General features: G+C 41.3%; 1 protein-coding gene across 1 annotated transcript; it reads left to right on the top strand.

Moving 5' to 3' along the window:
- The first annotated feature begins 270 nt into the window (after positions 1–270).
- On the top strand, positions 271–19,787 carry shmt2 (serine hydroxymethyltransferase 2 (mitochondrial)). Its single transcript, XM_088309761.1, has 12 exons — positions 271–416; positions 8,508–8,699; positions 10,493–10,572; positions 11,542–11,742; positions 11,859–11,940; positions 13,154–13,276; positions 15,071–15,210; positions 15,286–15,448; positions 15,760–15,859; positions 16,543–16,698; positions 18,366–18,473; positions 18,587–19,787. Exons 1-12 carry the CDS (start codon positions 384–386, stop codon positions 18,712–18,714), a joined length of 1,506 nt encoding a protein of 501 aa, XP_088165887.1. The 5' UTR covers positions 271–383; the 3' UTR covers positions 18,715–19,787.
- The last annotated feature ends 1,728 nt before the right edge of the window (positions 19,788–21,515 follow it).

Genomic DNA, 21,515 nt, shown 5'->3' with positions numbered 1-21,515 from the left:
ATAGAAAAAATTGCGAGTAGATGAAAACTCTCGTGTGTTATTGCTTAATTATTTAAAAGAAATCATGAAATAATGAAATTATCTATCATCTGGTACGAGTGTGCGTGTGTGTGTGCGTGTGTATTGTTGTCGATATTGTTTTTGGAAGAGTAAATTAATGTGCTGTACAGTAATTCAAACTGCAATTTGAAGAAATTCCTTTGGCTGCTCGGTTGTGTAATTACTCTCAGAAGACTCCATATCCCATCACGCCTTTCGAGGGTGCGTGATGGCGTCACCAACCGTTGCCAACAACTTGTTCAGCCCTCTTCTGGTGTGTGTGGCAGCAGTGTGGCTGCAGGCTGAGCTGCTTCTTCTCCTAACCGGTCTGGTAAACTGGAAACATGCTGTCCTTTGCTGCGAGACAACTGGCCCGGGTTAGTGGTTCAATAAGAAAGCATTTTAATTCTTTTTTGTTGTACGAATTTGCACTCTTTATTCGTCAATCGCTCGCTAGCGTAATCACACAAGCTGTTCTACGTTCTTGCAATGCGATGATTGTTAACCATTGACTTCTTTTTTTTCTCACGCGTATGAGTTCACATTTTACTTATTTGTTTAAATATGTAGTCTTTTTTTTTACGTTTCCCTGCGCACTTGTGACCAGGGCTTATTGGAAGTGTAAGCTTGCCAGCTAGTGTGTATTATGTCAGTGAGGCTGCAGTAATGATGCAACAGCCACTGCTCAGTTTCATCATGAGCTGCACTGGCTGATACTAGTGTGCTTGTTTGAATGGAACATCACCTCATCACTAATATTTATATTTTAATTATATTATTATTGTTGTTATTTTATAATCTTCTTGAAGTGTCTTAATAGGGAAAATATTTTAACTATAGATTTTTTTTAAACCCACATCAATTCAACTACGAGTGAAGCATTTATCAATGTTTGGTTTTCACCCTCAATAAGGTTCCAAAGTGCAAATAGTGTCTGAAAAACACCCAAGGGTACTCGGTAAATATTAACTAACAATTTTGATAGTTATGTAAGTGATAAAGTTGTTGTGTTTGTCACAGAAAAGCCGATTTCTGTCATGTAAGTGACTCTAAATATGACGAGGTAACTCCACAAGAGTTTACTTATGGCTCTTCTCGATATGGTGTATTCAAGATGAACAATTCAGCACACCCCGAACACAACGAAAAGAAGAAAACGTGCCTATCTGTTAACTGCTTTGCTGTTGTCGTTTTTATTGTGGTGAATGATTTGTGAGACACGTCATCGAAACGCTTAACATGCATGAGTAATTGTGCCTAAATGGCCAAGTCCTTGTCTTGGCCCAACTTAGTGATGACCACTCACATAAGGATTTTCCATTTTGAATATAGAGCAAGTTTAACATTTGTGATTGTTGTTCATAGGTGTAACTATGGCTCGGATGGTTAATCCAATCAGTTAAACTTTACACAGATACATGAAATAATTATTACAGCTAACACAATCTCATTCACTCCTGGGCCATTTTGTGCAGACGTAGTCAATGATCCAAGGTTCCTCAACATATACAGTCAGTCTGATTGTTTTGCCATTTTCTTTTTCAGTATTTACAAATGTAATATTTTTCTTGGGGCAAGAGGGCGTCATTTCCAAACAAACAGTTGCAAAAGATTAAATGCAACTGTATTCTATTGCAACGCTACCGTATTTTAAGGCTAAATACAACTGAACTGTACTTAATGTATTGGAGTCAAAGTGTGTTTAAGTCACTGTATCTTGATGCACAGATTGGACGTTCAATTAAGTAATTCTTTCACATAGCTCTAGAGTGAGTCCGCGTACCACTAGTGCTACCTGTGCCACACTTTGAGAATCACCCGATACTGGAGCATTCTAAAAGTTTTATGCCACCAATGAAGTGTGAAAGTTGAAATCCCCTGAAGTAACAGACACTTGTTTGGAATTATTTTACATCGTTTTCTGTGGGACAAGAAAGGAGGCTGGTGGACGCTAATCGCTGAGTCGAACATACTAAACGTCGTCAAAGACATGGCGCCTGTTTTATGCATCTCATGGATCCTCCAACAGGATAGTGACCCAAATCACACAGCGACAAATAGCCGGTGATGACTCACAATAAGGCCGGATGATCATTTTTATATTGACCGGTTTATTTGACTTTTTCACAATTGCGTTAACTTCTCATTAACCATTAATTATTCAAATAAAATGTAAATGGTAAAAAACTAACTCCATATATATAGATATCAACCGATATGTAATACTTATATCGTGATATGCTTCTCTTCATGCCTAGCTCAAAACAATACTGGTCTATTGTCAATCCATTTATCATTACTTTTGTCAGTTTCAAGTTATTTTGGTGACCATTGTGAGGTTTTGTTTCTTTAACGAAAGGGTACCAACATTTTTGTTCCACTTATACAGTCAGTGTGTGACTGTCTGTGCAAAGTCGGACACATGCAAACGACTCCTATCTTCGCCAACTCTTTAATTTCACCGTCAAACATAGACCGTTGTTGGCAGGACATTGGACTTTAGATTTTGGTTGCTGTGGTTTCTTAATTACAGAACAGGCATTCTTAAGACTCAGAAACTGCAGTTCCTTAGAAATAATTTGTGCTCCGTGAGAGATACTAAATACCTTCGGTGAGTTAACGTCCGCATGGGACACTGATTAATGGATACATAAACATGTAATAGCAATTCCCAACTGTTGGTCACGCTGTCACAAATCTGATGTTTTATGGGTTAATGTTGAATAGCAATAAGTGACCCACCATATTCTAAAGTGTCATGTGCCGATAATTCAGAGACGGTTTTATAAGTTGCAATCTTTCCGTTACTTAGATTCACATGTTTGCATGTGTTTCTAATTGGTTTGCTTGGTAATTGGTTAAGCGAGGGTCACAGGCGAACTTTTAAAAGATTTTGTTTGGCCAAGTCATGTGTTGTCCTCACGAATAGGCACGCATAACGTCAGATGAGTGCTCATTTGAGTTAGTTTAGCCCCATTCAGAATGCTGAAGGAGAAAATTGCCCAAAAAGGAAATAACCTTCAGCTTGGTACATTGGTTGTGTCACAAATCACAACTGTTGTGAATTGCCTTTGACATTCATTCTTCAGAGTTATTGTAACAATAAAAATATTTAATATATAATTAAATGATTTAATTTTCTCAAAGTTGTTCAATAAGATCAGGGATATATAATATATATATATATATATATATATATATATATATATATATATATATATATATATATAATGTATATATATATATATATGTATATATATACATGTATATATATATATGTATATATATACATGTATGTATTGCATATATATAGAATTTGTAAAAGTTGGAAAACTGAATTGCTTTTTCTGGAAGACCAGAGAGCAGGGCATAACAGGAGTCAATGCGGGGGGAAAAAGCATGCACCAGCATCTCCGTGTTGGCACAAGAGTGAATGGATTGAAGTGGCGGGCCGGATCTCGCCCCAGGGCCTTGAGTTTGACACCTGTGCTCTAGATGCTGCAGTTATACAACACAGTCCACAGTTTTGACTTTTTTGCAGCTGTGCTTTCAGTCTAACATTCCTATTTTCATTGGAAATAATTATTGAGGTGTTCGGGCACATACAGCCCTGTTCATTTTCCTGCTTTTTTGTCGGATTGATGCACATCATGCAACATTAACACACAATTTCTCTCAGCTAGATGTAAAAACCTTTGCATTCAGTCTGGGCCGCATTAAACAGTACACGGTTTTGAACTGTGCCCGGTGTAGCGTAGACACATGCCGTGGCAGCGGACAGCTGAGTGACTTGACGATTGGCTTCACTGGCATCTTTAAAGTCTTGATTGTCACCCTGACAAACCTCCGACCTGGATCGAGGGAAGCCGCTCTGGGCTTTGCCTCCCATCACTGCACGCTTCTTCAGGCCCATTCCGATTTCCTCAGTTGAGTGCCATCCCGACTGAATCACGGGGTAATTTGTAACGGACAGCCTTCCTATTAGCCGCTGACAGAGCAAAGGAAACTGTGTCAGACTGACGGATGCTTCTACTTTTGCTACTACCTTCCTTCTTTATAATCCCCTCTTTCTTTCTTGTCTTTCCCGCCTGATTGTTTGGTATGACCATTGACAGACGGCAGTCATCTATAAAATTGACTCGCCTCAAGAGTCGCCTCAGGAAATGGGCAACAATAATACAGAGGAAGGTGGGATGGAACATTTTTACATTCCCTCGCTACCACCTTTCTTTGCGACAGAGAAGGTAAACTGCCTAAAGTCACATTCCTTGCAAGCAGTGCAGTTCCAGGATGATAAACCACGAGACGTGTTTGTAGAATGGTGATAGGCGCCAAATCTATGTAAGTGGAACATCACTAGAGTGATGTTCTAGTAATATCTGTAGTAAATATACACATTTGGATCCTCTTTGTCGTCGCAAATGCTGTGTTCCAACAGCTCTGGCTGACCAATGCCCTTTTTCCATGGCGCGATACGTACCATACCATCAAGTCAATACAGAAGATCCTCGTTCTCTTTGTTTGCCAGTGTGCCTCGTTCTGACTGATGGGATCAATCTGGCACATTTTTTTGCAGTCTCCCATGCTACTGTTGCCAAACCAAGGCAAGAAGAGCTCAGCCGAGCTGTGGAGTGGAAAAGCAGCTCTACAGCCAGCGCCAATTGATACACCAGTGGGGTGTGCCAGAAAGTTCGATAATATGGAAAACCGCGCACTAAAGCAAACATCCATCCAGCCATCCAATGTTTTCTGTAATGCTCATCGCCATTAGGGTTGGGCTGGCTTTTGGCAAGAGAACCGATGTACACACCTGAGCTGGTGGCCAGACGATCACAGGGCACAAACAAACCTCACATTCCCACCTATGGACAATTTTGAGTCTTCAGTCGACCTAAAATGCATGTGTGTAAGCCACAGTGTCCATTGAAAATCCATGGACAGAAAGGTCAGCGATTCTAAGCCCCGAACATCAGTACAGTGAGGCACACTTTCTAAGCACTATATCACCGTGTTGACCTTAAGCAACCTTGTTGATTTAAAAAAGAAAAAAAAAGTTCACCTTGGACCGACAAGGTAATCTGTCCCCTAAAAATAGTCCACGTGTGACATGTTTGCTGCTCGTGTCTTGGCTCCTGTGCTCTTTGGATCACTTCATGCGTACCATTATTAATTAATCTCCACTAACCGTCAGGCAAAGTGTGCAGATAGACCTCAGGGAAGTGACCCATGTGTTTGTTTAAAAGCAGCCCCGTTTCACTCGGAGGCAAATTTGATGAACAGCTAATAAAGGAAACGGCATGCTGATGCTACTTGGCGCCAAGATGCGTAGCGCCGTAAGGTGACAGAAGGAAGGAGGGGAAGCAGGGATGAGGCATGGCAAGAGTGTTTTCTGGCTTTGTGTGCCAGCGCTGTGGTCCTCCCTGCGCAGAAGCGCAGACAGCAAAGGACAGTTTCCGTCAAGGCTTAATGACCCGTGTGATTTCTCAGCGAGAGGCGGCCAGGCCCTCGTCGCCTCTTTCTCCCCCTGTGCTTCTTCTTCTTCCTCCAGAACCCTGCAGGGGAAAGGAGGTGATGGGTTCCTCTCCCCTTTTCTACTTTGCCACAGGTGAGAGAAGGGCAGGGCAGAGAGTCCAACACCTCTGCCATTAACGTGCCAGCCGCCTCCCTTGGCATGTCACCGTTGTCCTCTCCGCCACCTGCAGGAGCACAGCTTGAGGCGGGTTGGATCTTGAATCGTGAGATGCGTTCTTTTCCAACTCTTTGAGACCAGCTTTTTGGTGGTGTAGTGGTTTCGCATTGCTGACTTCCACGCAGCTACTGCCCTGCAACTGACTAGCTACCAGTCGAGTGAAGGATTGTGACGGCAGTGTAACTTTTAAAACTAGCAAGATAAAAATATTACACCTGTTGTATATCACAATATCCCTATTGTTAGAGAAGGGACGGCATGTGGAAAATAAATTCGTATAAGAAAAAAAATACATCTAGTATTCTGAAGGAGCCTTGCTTTTTCCCCCCACACATTTGTTTGTGTCAAAACACTAAAGCTTCACACTATTACATCATCTACCTCTCGATGACATACCATCAGGAGCAACTGGGGGTTCAATATCTTGCTCAAGGACACTTGGACATGGTCACAACGGCCAGGGAATCCAGCCCTACTGTGACATCATAATCTGGCAAAATTCAGTGCAGCTTCTTCACAGGCATATTTTCAGAAATAGCCACCTCACCTTACTGTGATGTGGAATTTCTAGAGTTGTCGCAAACTGATCATTTTGAATTGATTCTCTTATTGATTGTTGCATCGATTTCTCTAAGAAAAATGTTGCTGGCATAGATGGATGGCCGATAGATATAGGGCCCTATTTTCAGTCTAGCGAAAAGTGCTGCATTAGTGTGCGCAAGGGTGGTGTTTTCTTTCTTTTGGTGTTTTGCTTGATTAGCAGATAAAGAATGAGGAGTTTTGCGCCGCTGTGCGTCGTTGTGGGAGGGTCGGCAGGGGACTTGAGGCATTTAAATTTAACAGAGGGAGGCGCATGTCGCAGGCTCGTGCACACATGCAGTCTAAATACATGCGGAAGTACTTGCTGGAGTGCATGCAAGAGATCAGTGCAGGGAAATTGTTTTTGTAGTTAAATGAACCGCAAGATTTTCCAGTTGCGGATAATGTCAGCTGCGCATGTGACCTAGACATTCGTAGACCACCTGATTGTGTGTCGACAACACAAATGAAGTGAAATTGGATCATTTCCGGTGGCACCCCTGATGATCTGTCACAGGACGCTGCTGAATATCATGGAATTAATGTCAGATGGATTCGACTCTCGCTCTGAACATGATAGGCAGTACAGAAAATGGATCTTGTCAGGAAACGAGCCTTTGCGTTCCTTCAGTTTGTGAAATCTAAATTACCATGCGCTGCATTGACTAAGCTTGCTGATGTGCTTTTGTATTCACTTTCAGCCAACTCCCTAGCTTTTTAATTGCTTTTTAATGGCGCTGTTCAAGGGAGGCCGTCCCTCACGCCCTCTCACACACGGGCAGAACGATAACTACAGACCTGCGGTGGCGAGGGTGGTTTCGACACAACAGTCGTCATTTTTAACCGCTGATTAAGTGACGCAAGGCCGCCAATCTATTGTGAGCCCAATCAACCTTCACACGTGTCATTGTGGTTACAGTCTCCTTTTCCGTATGCCTTGAGATATATTTTTCGAACAGACTTAACAATTTATTCATCAAATGGTTTTAGACATCTACCATGGATTTCTCTCCAGCCATGATACCCTGTGGTATTTTGTTCTTGCACTCTGCGGCAGTTTGCTGCCAGATGCGTTCTGTGTAAAATACAAAGGATTAACATCACATCTACTGTTACAACTCTGATGCTGCAATTTGGCAGGATTGCCGTGTGAAAAAGCCCATTGTGTGTGTTTGATAGGGATGAGCAACCACACTCCGCCCCTTGATTAAATATTGATGTAATATTAAGAGCACATATTTTGCATGTTCGCGCATATTTTGTCCATATTTTAAAATGCCATTCTGGTGTGCAGTTCTGTGTTGGCCCCCATTAATAGCACTTATTTTTCTTTGTTGGTTTTTGTCATCCCATTCACCTATTTGCCGTTTTTGTTCTCAGACCAAATCATTAAAAATTTCACGTCAACTCCATCTTGTAGTATTAACAGACAACTATTAACCTTTTTCAATACTGCCATCGATAACAATAGAGGCCAAATATGCATTTTAACTGAGAGTACAAGTGGCCTAGATTTTTTGCAATTTGGGGAAGTGCAAGTTGGGGTTCACTGTGTAGTATTTGGATCAAGCAGCTACAGCAGATGGAGGTGGTGAAATGGGTTTAAGATGTTTGATGGGGGTTAAGTTAGGCTCTGATGTCTTCCACACCAAACTCATCCCACCATTCCCTTATGGGCCTTTCTTGGGTCATACTGGAACACACAAGGTTCGATTAATAGCATTAGAAAACACATTCAGGCTTAGTCAAGGCAAGTGTGTCTCAATACTTAGGTCCATATATAGTATACACAGAGTTAAATGGTTGAACGTCGCAGCAGTGGAACTAGCCGAATCCAGATTAGATAAATTGGAACTGCTGAGTCCATTCTCTCTTTCGGTACACTGAGGCTGTAAAAGTCGCTTTTTAAAAGTGCTGAGGTTGGCATAATGAACAACCATGCTGATAATTCATATCATGAAAACACGCAAGTGTCAAATTCCATCAGGCTACATGTTAGAAAATTTGCAAATCAAGCTGAAGGGAGAGGAAATGTACTGGACTGTAAAAACTGATCATCAGCGAAGGAACATTATGGAGCTAAATTTGTGATTTTGTTGGAACCTCTCAGTCTGGACATTTTCTTGGGGTGTTTAAAAACAAAACTAAACGTGAATCATTCTGTCTTCTTATCTATTTTTTTTTTTTTGCCCCCCCACAGCCATTGTGTCAGCGCGCCCCTGCTCGCATCTGCGTACGCGGGCAACAGTCCCACGTTGCTAGCCATGTGGCAGACGAAGAGCGGCCGTGGACAGGCCAGGAAAGTCTGGCTCAGGACGACCCGGAGATGTGGGACCTGCTGTTGAAGGAGAAAGACCGACAGTGTCGTGGCTTGGAGCTAATTGCATCAGAGGTAAAAAAAAAAATAAAATAAAATAAAAAACAATCCAATGCAATGTGGATCAAAGTTCTCAAGATGGGTTTTTATTGGTGGTTTGAAGAACCGCCTCTGTTGATAAATGATGTTTTCTAGGTCAGTTTATCTCTATTAAGCAATACCTAATCATTGAAATCTCATTGCGAAAAACGCTTTCACTCGGACCAAAGCAGCTTTGGTTAGTGTCCTGTTTTCATTTGAAGGCAGGAGGAGGTGAAATCTTACTTGACAAGGTTTTCTGAGCGCCTTCTTTTTCTTCGCCGCAGTAGCAGTTCAAGCGAAGCGTGTCGGCCGCTTCTGCACACAAAGCCACGCCGCTCTGGTGCGAGATAACGTTGATATCTTCATTCTGCCTCCTCCACGCCTCGTACCGCGAGCCTGAGGAGAGCTCAATGCGGCTCAGGCAGGCCCTCTGTGTATTTTTCACACACATGCACATGCTTCCTCTTTGCAACTCACACGGTAAATACACATTACACGCCTGTGGCATTTGAAACAACATTTTGGCCTATGTATGCGCCTCTGTGAGGTACGATGACAACCAATAAATAAATCTTAAGCTGCATAAAACTAAACCGCAGCAATAAATCCTCCCTTTTGCCAAGATTAGTTTTAATTTAATCTTTTTGAGAGAGCAATCTTTATGTATTTATAATAATTTATTTTAGTGATCAATTTGGAGGCTGTGATTTATGATGTTGTTGAATTATACAAGCACTTATAAATGCTTTTTACCCCCCTCGTATAAAATCGGATATAGGCATAATGCCAAAAATGTTAGATTTTATACAGTGAACACGTAGGTGATTAGGAGTGATTTCATTTCCTTGATCGACCATTAGGCAAAGTAACAAACCATCACTCAATTATTTTTTTGAATTAATATTAGATGGTTAAAAAATACTCTGGAACAACCAGAACAAACTTTTCTCACAATGATGAAATTAAACATAACATGCTATGCTGCCATTACGTGCAATTAGGGCTATAATAAAAAATCAATAATATCGCTAAAAATCGATATTTGAGAGTGTTAGAAATGAATTTCATTATTGATTTGTTGTTTCGAGTGATTTTTACGTCACTCACCTGCTGAATCGCTCTCTTATGTCAGTGACAAATTTATAACTGTTAAAGTTGTCCAAATCGCCTGATTTCAACCTCTCAACAGTGATATTTTCAGAGTTCCATTCATACTCCAGCATGAAAATAGAATTTTCTTTTGTCCGATCAAAATAAGGCATTTGCAAATATCTGCTTTTACTTTGCAATCAGCTTTTCATTTAGTTGCTTTATAATCTCAAAACAATGCCCCCCAAAACAACAATTAGTTAATATACAGTAATCTGGGGAAAAAAATGATTTTCTAATGAACTTTAATGCAAAATAAAATTGCATCCAATCAATTGATGAATTGAATAATTAATAGCATAATCGCATTCTACAAATAGTCAATAGTGAAAAATATCCCGTGGAAGTGATTTAAAGTTTCATAGATGGAAGGTCAGACATTCTCCTGATTGTGTTTGTGTTACCAAGGTCCATTGTGTGGCTTTATGATTTATGCAAGCCCTTCCCCAAAAAAACAAAAAACAAATCCCCCCAATATATTCACAGAATGCCCCCACTTGCCTGTCCTGTAGAGTCAATATGTTATCGAAAAGGAGAACTCACCTCTTATTGCCTAACACATTTTAATTTGCCATCATTATCATTTTTTTGGTTTGTGCAATTCATCGGCACACTTTTTGTTTGCGTTCTCGCCACAGAATTTCTGCAGCCGAGCCGCTCTGGAGGCTCAGGGCTCCTGTCTGAACAACAAATACTCTGAAGGCTACCCAGGGAGAAGGTGAGTGTGTCAGCCTCGCGCACACTGTCTCGTTAGTGGTGTTAATAAACGTGCAAACACGGGGATGCAAATGTTGTTACACATCCTAAATAGCAAAGGGAAAGTGTCCAGCATTCCTGCACATTTGCTTACTTGAACCTTTATTATGGAATGAAACAAAAGAGGAATTTTATTGATGGAATAGTAGAGCCATCTGTTGTGTTGCGCTGGTGTGTGATTTCACTAGAATGATTTGAACTGTTAACATCCCGCATGTTGTGAGCGGATATCACGAGGACCTGCGTGACTCCTAGACATGATTTTATTTTTATTTTTTGAGCCTGTGCGAGGAGGATGCTAGTGGAATAAATAGTTGGAAACTGAACTTTATTACGTCGTGTTTTTTGCCATTTACATGAACAAATCATCCCAGGGGATCTACAGCACCCTGGATAAATTAAAAAATTTGTTACAGTGTAAATAAAGTTTTTTTTTGATAAATAAAATACACAACAAAGATATATCATTATTTTTAAAAAAAATATATTTTGACCTATGACATATATAAGAGAATTTAAAGATTTTTTTGGGGGAAGAACTAAAAATAAAATAACATTGACAAAGTAGATGCACAAGTGTGCACAACTTCTTATAACTGGGATGTGGCAGTGTTCACAATTAACCAACCACATTCAAACTCATGTTAATTGGGAATCTGTATTTAGCATACACCCGACACGATTTAAAGTGCGTCTGATTCAAGTGAATTTCCTAGTAGGCTTTATGTTACTTTTGTTGTTGTTGTTGTCGTCACTTTCTAGCAGAAGCCTTAAGAGTTTGTGCAAACACTGACTGCTATTTTGATTCTGGTATTCCGCATTCGGCAAGCCAGGTGACACCACTTCCTTCCGGCACCGGAATATAGCCGAATCCTATAACAGGGACTAGGACTGTGCTCGTAGAAACTTTAACCATCTCCAATGTCGACAGATACTACGGCGGAGCAGAAGTGGTGGATCAAATTGAGCTCCTGTGCCAAAAGCGAGCCCTGGAGGCCTTTGACTTGGACCCGGCCAAGTGGGGCGTCAATGTCCAGCCTTACTCGGGCTCCCCTGCCAACTTTGCCGTCTACACTGCCGTTCTCAACCCCCATGACCGCATCATGGGTCTGGACCTTCCCGATGGCGGACAGTCAGTATTTACACATGGCTTGATATGCGTTGTACTTTGATTTCTCTGTAAAAACTATTGATTTAACCATTTATGGGAGCACTTCTTTCAGTCATGTTGTGTTATCCCCCCAACAGTCTGACCCATGGCTATATGTCAGATGTGAAGAGGATCTCAGCCACCTCCATCTATTTTGAGTCCATGCCCTACAAACTCAATGTAAGTAGAGCCCCCTGACCCTCTTCTTCCTGCGTGTTTACGATCTTAAAGTCATGATAAACAGTGGCTACAAACTACCATGTGGACATGCAGTTTAGTCATAATATTTCCCAGTGTGGGACAGGGAGCAAAAAATGGCTGACAACTGACTAACGTCCTATTTTGCACTACGCATTCAATCGCTTTGTTTATGCTGCTGCTTCTGACAAAGGCTCAAACTCACAAATTTTTGCTAGTGCGTGTTTACGGGTGAAAATGTAATGTCTATTTTAAGGGGTCTCTAATGATGTTATTATTATTATTAAGAACATATCAACGATCATTTGACAATCACGTGATCGGACTAGATTTTCGATCAAGGGATTTGATCGTCACAACCATCAATTATCATCAATTAAGCATTGGGATAACCAGTGGATTAAATTGCTACGGTTGTGTCTCGCTTCCATCAATGCACGCTGGCAAAGGTTGCCTGATGGATGGCCCTCAGAGTCACCCTACCCGGGCCTTTGTGATGCATGAGCAGCCGGGATCCCTCTGCGGGAGAGATAATGGGAAATCGACGGGCCGGCCATCACCGCTGGCTCTGCCCTCACTACGGTCAGCTTGATAGAACGAGAGGGCAGCCGTAGATGTGCTTTGCAGATGGGAGATTATCAGATTGTCTAAAATAAAGTGTTCCCCTCTAGCTCCTTTCACCTGTCTGACTTTTTCTATCACCTCTTCCCTTTTTTTTTTCCTGCCGTCTTGCTCTCGCCTTGTATTATCTTTCGTTCTCAACCTTGAGCGGAAGGCAAGCTTTACTCATTACTTCTAATTTGACTTATTTCGATACAAAAGCATGCAGTGTCTCCAAACCAACCTGCGATGTTTTTTGCCACGGTTGATCGGGCCCCTGAAAAGTTGCATTAGGGCCGCATTACCTCAATTGCACTTCCTTGATACGACACATCGAAATATTTTTTTTTTAAAATAAATTCCTTCCCCCCTTTTAAGGTAGCTGGAGTACTTAATACGTAGCAGCGACAAATGGAAATAATCTCTCTTTGATGTTGTTTGCAAAGGAGCTTCAGATATCTAACTTTTCCCCCCCTCCACTCTCTCTTTCTTTGTGTAATATAATCTGGTTCCTTCCCAATTTCTATCCTAAATCACCCCCCCACCCCCACCCCTGGTCTTCTCTACTCCTCTTCAACGCTTGCCCGCCCCGCAGCCTGCGACAGGACTCATCGACTACGACCAGATGGAGCTGACGGCCAAGCTGTTCAGGCCCCGGCTCATCATCGCCGGCACCAGCGCCTACGCCCGCCTCATTGACTACGCTCGCGTCAAGAAGGTGCGTAAGCCTCACCTGCCCTTGACCCTGTCTTACTTTTCCCGTTTTTTTTACAACTCCTGTGTCAAAGTTACCCTCAAATCAAATACAATGGACGCTTGAAGAGGAATTTTTTTTTTTTCACCAATCAAAGGAACATTTGACATGCGCTTATTTCTTGGCTTGCTGAAATGAGACAATTTGAGCTCAGTTCAGCATTAGGTGGCCATTGCAGGGACACCAGAAGGAGCAGCACAATGAAATTGCGGCATTAAATTATGATGCACAAACTGTTAACCTATTTTTACACTTAACATGGCAAGTGTGGCTTGTGTGGAAAAAAAAGTTGACCAGCGTCAGATTATATTTGACTTCAGGTGCCGCTGTAACTGGTCGATACGACTTGGTTCCTCACACTTGCCAACATCCATTATCTTCATGTCTTGTCAATTCAACCAGAGTGAAGGCAAAGACTCCAAGCAACTTCAAACCACACTTCACTCTCGCAAAAGTGCACCAGAGAGCCTGTTATCTTTCGTTTTTGTCAAACCCACCCACTGATTCGTCTTGGTAGCACAGCTCCACTTTAGCAAGGTGCCATCAGATGGAGCGTCCCGCCACTACGGCACTGTGTGTCTTTATTAAGATCCATAACGACTCTGCCACTACACCTGAAGTAGAGCCGTATTTCTCTACCCCCCACTAGTGTGTCTCTGTGGAACCGTTCACTGTTTTATGGCACAAACTGGCAGGCCCCTCGACAGATTTCCAGTGTCGTTACCTGGATAGCCTTTGGAGCGACACCAACACGTACGCGCACACACCTATGCACACCCCAAGCCTCCGGCAGGCGGTGATCATCCCCCTCTCTCTCACAAGAGAACCCACTAACAAACGTGTTGTGCTCCAGTTAAGATTTTCATGATAATGCACATTTTTACTGGAGCGCTAAAATATGTGGTACTCTGATCCCTCGCCAGCGACTCATTTGCATGCTCACAAACTGTTTATTACTGGTGACTCGTCTCCATAAATGTTGGCAAGAGAAGGCAAAGACGTGTCCCATGGTGTCATATTAAACATTATATGTGGGTCTTCGGAAGAATCCTGACATGCTAAATACACCGGCGCTCATTTGAAATACCTTTTCCGTCCATTTGTCCCTTACTCTATAATGTTTGTCCTCATTAGTCAGGCGTGAGCTCCAACGGATCCCAGCTGACATTGGACACCCTGGACTGGTTTTCCAGTTAATCACAGGGTGCCAATAGAGAAACAAGTATTCCCATTCACGTTGATTAAAATACTTTTTTGACCTAATACACGTTTTTAGAATGTGAGAGGAAGTCAGAGGAAACCCACGCGAGCATCGGGAAAGCATGGAAACTCAACAGAGGAGACCATAAAGTGACATTTGAAACAAGAATCATTCATTCGGCAGGCAATAAAAAAAGTGTAACGCTCACTTGTTTGTTTTTTCAATCATTAAGAAGGTGACGACCCAAATTAAAAGTGACCCTCACAATCGTAAATAATCACAGCAAACAAATCATGAAAGTGACACGCCGTGGCAACCCTTATGGGACAAGCTGCAAGCCAGAACAGTTGCAACGCCACCAATTAATCGCCTGTTGATAATTCACTTCAATTGTTTGAATACGGCATTAGTCAAAAGTCAAATATCACATACGTTAAGCAGGTAAAAAGTTGAGTAAAGGATATGGTTTTTAACCAACCATACTAATTATGCAGACATCAATTAAGCGGCAAAAATGATGTTAGGTTTAGAATTCAAAAGTTTTTTCTCTTCCTCAGCTGTGCACTGACATCAAGGCCTACATGTTGGCCGACATGGCTCACATCAGCGGCCTGGTGGCAGCGAAAGCCATCCCATCTCCATTCCAACACGCCGACCTGGTCACGTCTACCACACACAAGTCCCTCCGAGGAGCCAGGTAATGTCGTAATGTCTCGTAATGTCCATGTAGCTGACATCAATCGCACTGCTGTTACTTCTTTGTTCCGTTCAGAGCGGGTCTCATCTTCTATCGCAAGGGTGTTCGCTCCGTGGACAAGAAAGGCAAGGAAATCATGTACGACCTGGAGGACAAGATCAACTTCTCAGTCTTCCCCTCACTGCAGGGTGGTCCTCACAACCACGCCATCGCAGGTGTTGCTGTGGCACTCCGACAGGTAAATACAAATTCAATCAGAATCATCATCTTTAATCGGCAAGTATGTTAAAACACACTTGGAAATTGTCTACGGTAGTCGGAGTCAGTCTCGTACTATACGAAACAAGCCACTGTAACAAAATCTACTTTTTGGACATAAACACAAAAATAGAGAGCGTCATAAATCAATATAAAGTGTTCTGTCGTGAGGTAAAACTGATACAGTGACAGTTGTGCAAACACCTTCAGTCACCTTATTTTCTACTGACGCATTGTTTTCTTTATGCTTGACTTTGATGCTCAACAATCTGTTTGTTGTTTAAATTTCAGGCTCAATCTCCGATGTTTAAGGAGTATATTGCCCAAGTTATCAGGAACTCCAAGGCCATGGCTAGTGCGCTGCTCAGCAAAGGCTACACCCTCGTGTCAGGTAAGCCATGCTGGAATTACGGCGTCCTCCTGCTGTCTCGTGAATAATGAAACTGTGAAATCAGCAACACCCCCATAAAGGTTTTTAATTCCCTTAGATTGCAATAAGACTGTGGCAAAGCACTACTTTTGTGTAAATGAAACTCCTCAATTCACTTCAGTATATTTCCTTGGTAACGGGATGCCACAAGATGGTAGAAAAGCTCAAACTTTGGCCTGTGAAAACTCTGAATAGGCTCACTGCGAATCAGAAAATTGTCCTAAAAATGTCTGTCATTTGCTAAGTACTAAACGGAAAAAAAAATTTATTTAAATGTAATGACAATAAAGTTCATTCATTAATTCAGTTTATAATGTGCATATGGAGTAATGTCATTGTAGTGGGCCAGACAGGCAACAAAAGTTAGTCCATTTTTTTATACAGTATTGCTTATGCAGTTCTTCAACTAGAATAATTTAATGATGGAAAAATCTTGATCAATATAACTTATTTTCAGTAAAGTTCTTCTGAGTCTTTGGTTTCCAGTGAGCTCGCAATGTTTAATTTCGCACATAATACGTTGGCAGGCTCTCCAGTGAGCCGCAACTACTTGTATACAAGCATTTAAAAGTCCATCCTCTTTTTTTCGTGAAATCGTCATCACGTCTTCAAAAGTTAAATGTTTTCTGGGTTAAATGTCTCAGGGGGCACCGAAAACCACTTGGTTCTGGTGGATCTGCGGCCCAAGGGTATTGACGGCGCCCGGGCCGAAAGGGTGCTGGAGCTGGTCTCCATCACGGCCAACAAGAACACCTGCCCTGGCGACAAGAGCGCCCTGACCCCTGGAGGCCTCAGGCTTGGTAAGGGACAACATCCAGCTAGTGTCAACATATTTACCTTGCGCACATCATACTTTTATGTTTGTTGGTTTGTTTTCAAAGTACAAAAATACAGCCACACATACGGAAATTAGTCAGCCACCAATTAAGCCATGAGCGCTGAGCACTGCATGATTAATTAAATATGTTTAGCTTTTTAATCATCTTTCAGGAAGTTCGCAAGTCTCACATTTACACTGGCCCATTTTATTGATGTATTTTTTTGCGTTGCATTTGCTAGCTCTTTATCACATGTTGAATTTTATGATTACGTTGATTTGCACGTAAGGGATAATGCACCCATGACAGAGAGACTGTAAATTAAAATAGAATAAGTCATTATTAGTCACACAATTTGGGAAAATGTCCTTTTCAGAAGAAAATGGACATTAGCAGTACTTAAAAATAACACAATTCAAAATATTTATGCACGTCATGACAACAACAACAAGCAGCACAATGTGGCAAGTGTACATACTATATAGCGTCGCTGCCGGGCGGAATCCCCGTACTTACAAAATGAAAACTTTACAAGAAAAAAAAAAAAGCTTGAGTTCCCGGACTCCGCTTTGTTTAAGTTGTATTATACTTTATATTGCTATAGCACACTCACGTCAACACAATACTACCTAATAAACTACATTAAATTGCTTATCTAACGCTGGCATTGGTTAAGATCAATTAATTGAGAAAAATCTTTGATCATGTGAAGCCCCCACCGTGGAAAAAGCCTTTGAAAATGTTACAAAAGCAAACCTCTGCCCGACGACATCTTCGCAAGTCCCTTCTTAAAAGTCTGAAGCCATGAGTGATGCAATAAATAAAACAATGAGCTCACTAACCATGTCTATTAAGTGGATTTTAATATGAAACCGAGACTTTATTACCTCTGTGACACACGATTGAGGGTCCTTCTACAACGAAGCATTGCACGGCGTGACTATAAACTAGCAAGCCGGCTTAATCCAGAAAAATGTACTATTTTCACTCATTATTTTCCCCCCAAAAATTTCCAGACGTTAAATAGAGGCGACTACAACACAACTTTTGCGTAACTAGGAAACTGAAGTTGTTTGCCACACTTCTGGAACATTTCTCAAACATAAGTTGCATTCAAGAGCGGAAGTGTATTTGTTTTTGTTTTCCAACTATTTTCACTTACTACTACTTTTGGCTAAAATTGCATAAAAATTACAGACGAATTGAATCTGACGGGCAGCGATGAAATGTGCTTGTGAATGTCAAACTATGTGATTAAATTGACACTATACCGTTTATGGAGAAGTGATCGTGATCTTAACAGCAGCTGTAGTCGGCAGCATTGTATATAGCAGAAACAAAAATGTGTCAATTAACCTTATGTAACAATTTGAATTTATCAGAAAATCGTCTGCAAGTACTGAAAATGTATTACGCTACCAATGGGAATGTAGACAGCAGCATAAAACTCAGAAATGAATAGGTGCAAAAATCATCAAAGGTCAGTGGCATTGTATGTCTGACAAGGCACACATCCGCTGCAACATACAAAATCAGTGCCGTGTGCAGCGCTTGTGATGTAAGCCCGTCTCGCTCAGTGAAGTTTTAGTAAACCAAAAAAGTTAGCCGTGCTACTTTTTTGTGATTCATTTACGTGGTGTGTGTTGCAGGCGCTCCAGCTCTGACCTCCAGGCAGTTCAAAGAAGCCGACTTTGTGCGGGTCGTGGAGCTCATGGACGAGGGCTTCCAGATTGCCTTGGACGTGAAGAAAAAGACAGGTGAGCGCGCCGCAAAGCATTGCGATGCGAGTACAAGATGTGAATTAGTGATAAATCAGGCGGCCGCCCTGCGTCGCTACGGCTTCTCAGTCTTCTCTCCCATTGCCATGCAGGAAAGCTCCAGGACTTCAAGAACTTTCTACTGGAGGACCCTGAGACAGTGGCCCGCATCGCTGAGCTGCGTCACCGCGTGGAAGCGTTCGCCAGGCCTTTTCCCATGCCGGGCTTCCACGACCATTAGAAAAATTAAGTCTTGTTAAAAAAATAAATAAATAAATAAATAAAAAAATAGCCTCGTATTGAGGTTTAACAATAGAATTTGCCAGATTTTATAGAAGAGAAGAACCTATTTTCTACTGTAGGTCTACGTTACGTTTAAAAGATGGTTCACAGTTCCTCACAGTTGCCACTTTTCATCGAGATCGAGTCTTAATATGTTGGAAAACAACGCTGTATCACTCATTTCGAACGTTTTTTTTTTTCGCCAACATTTGAGTAATTTCACACCTAATTATCTAGCTAAGGGAAACTGTGTTAGCAGTCTGCTATTTTGCTGCATCTCCGAAAGAAGCAAATATTTGTCACCGCCGCGTCAATCTAACAAAATTGATTATTGTTCTAAAGTAATGGCTTTCAACCCCATGTTAAGCATCATTCACCAGATTAGAACATTTTGCATCCAAAGAAACTGGAGAAGCATGCTGGATCCGTGGTTTGCACGTCTACCTCAAGGTTCTGAGTTCGAATCTCGGCTCCAGCCTTCTTATGTGGAGTTTGCAAGTTCTCCCGTTGCGTGGGTTTTTGCAGGCCTGCTTCCACATTCCGATAACATGAAGACTCTACATTCTTCTTACGTGTGAATGGAAGTGTGATTGGTTGTTTGTCTATGTGGCCTGCGATTGACTGGCAACCAGTCCAGGGTGTTCGCTGTTTCTTTTATCCACAGTCAGCAAGAATAGGCCGCAGCTCACCCACGACCCGAATGAGGACCAGCACTCTTGAAAATGAAATGATGAGAAAACCAAACTGACAAGCACAAAATAACACTCAATGGCAACGTGTCCATTTTTTAATCCATTTCATATAGATATTGCTTTTCTCATGATATATTTGGTTCACAGACCGCCATAACCACTGCATCAGTGATCAATTTGGGTCTGTCTATTCTTCCTTTGCACAGCATCTCTTGAAAGAGGACAGTTTGCCAAAACGCAACAGCCTTTTATTTCTCCCATGTTGTTTCATCTGACTTAGTTGCCAACAGATAATTTGAGTGAACATTGGAGTCAAAATAAAATAAGTCATTCAAAATAGTGTCTTGTCTCATGTAATTTATTTTAGTTTTTTTATAATAATTCAAAGTTGGGTTCATCTGATTTATTATTAAAAGATATTTGTCAGGTAGTTCTAATTAAATGTTTATGGGGAGAATATGCTGATATACATGCATTCCCGCATGTGTTGCTCCCAATTGAGTGAAATGAAGGTACAAAATACTGTAGATGTTTATTTTTCCCACGAGGTCAGATTTAATATGAAACGGACAATGAAAATGCTTTTGAAGTTTAGGGAATGATTCATTTGAGTTATGATCAGTGGACATTGTGTTGAAAGTAAAATTAGTAAATAGGGTGTTGTTCAATACAATTTGTTATGAGAGAGCGACCACACTTACAGTACAATTAATGAACAATATTTATTGAAGGTTACTTTTTTTCATGCATATTTAAATGATTGTAATTTAAATTTGTTTCCATTTTGAATAACTGTCACTTCAAGTATTCAAATTTGTTTTCTAAATTAAATGGGTAAAATGAACACAAATAAATGTCACTGCTGCGACCACCAAGTATGTGTACCACTTTATAAACAGTCCATTATAAAACAAATGGCAGCACTTTAGTGAAAAAGATATATCCATCACCATGAGGAGGAGCGATTAAAATGGCTGCGACTTGGCGCGTTAAAAGAATGGGTCCGTAAGCAAGAAAACACATAGTGAAAAAGTACTCAGCGTCAGTAATTGTCATGATAGTGCACTGTATTGGCCATCTGCTCCGATTCCGCCTAATGTTGCCCATATATCAAGACCATGTTAATCTGCTCTTATTGAAAGAATACGCACACTATTTCAAAGGACAAGATGATAAAATCCCCTAACAACTATAGCCCGTGTGGCTATAAATCATGTCAGTTTAATGAGCAGTGGGATAAATGACAGTGTCAGCAATTAATGGGGCGTATGTCATGACAATACCTGACATCATTAAAGTTGATGTGAATGTAAAAAAATAAAATAAAATAAAGATAGAGCAGTGTGGCTGTAATTGAGACATCCATGCCGCACTAACGTGTTGTAATTGTGTCCTAATGGCGCTCATGTTTCAGGCGTTGCCAGAGTCTTGACGGCATGTCTTGTCTGTACGATAATCCTGTCATTCCCACTGCCGCTAATAACAATGGAGGTTATGTAATGAGCGTGCAGGAGTAAGAATACTTTGGAATGCACCAACAAGTTTCATCCAGAGCTGACTTGCTGGATATTACATATTTCCTTTATCGCTGCTTTTTTTTAATACCTTCCACAGCTGAGGTGGGAAACTTTTGAGTTTGCAAATGCAGCATAATTCTTGGATCGGCTTTTTCGGGAAGTGCAAGCTATTCTCATGCTATGACATAAAGATGCCACGGGGATATTCCGGATTTATATCGGCACGATGCTACCGGGCATCTTGATATATTTTTAGTGGATTGTTTTCTCCACTTTGCAGCATCTTTATATTTTTGTATTGATCAGCTCAGGATGTTTCCTTGTGCGGCTGCAACGTGTCAAAGAATATGTCCACTTTTCTGGTATTTAATTGCACGTAATTGTCGCCCCGCCTCCGATATTGCTTTGACATTAATGCCAAAGGTACAAAATTGCCAGTCCTCCTATATCAGTGCTCTCATTATTTTTTGTTGTTTTTCGTACGCCCCCCTCCCCTTGCAAGAAGAAAAATATTTGCGCCCCCCCACCACCAACTCTCCGCCGCAACTATA

The sequence above is a fragment of the Idiotropiscis lumnitzeri genome, chromosome 11, assembly GCF_059441095.1.
Source record: "Idiotropiscis lumnitzeri isolate Australia: NSW breed Sydney's pygmy pipehorse chromosome 11, RoL_Ilum_1.0, whole genome shotgun sequence".
NCBI classification, from domain to species: Eukaryota; Metazoa; Chordata; class Actinopteri; order Syngnathiformes; family Syngnathidae; genus Idiotropiscis; species Idiotropiscis lumnitzeri.
The sequence above is the reverse complement of the archived record's forward strand: the minus strand, read 5'-3'. Positions and strand labels throughout refer to the sequence as shown.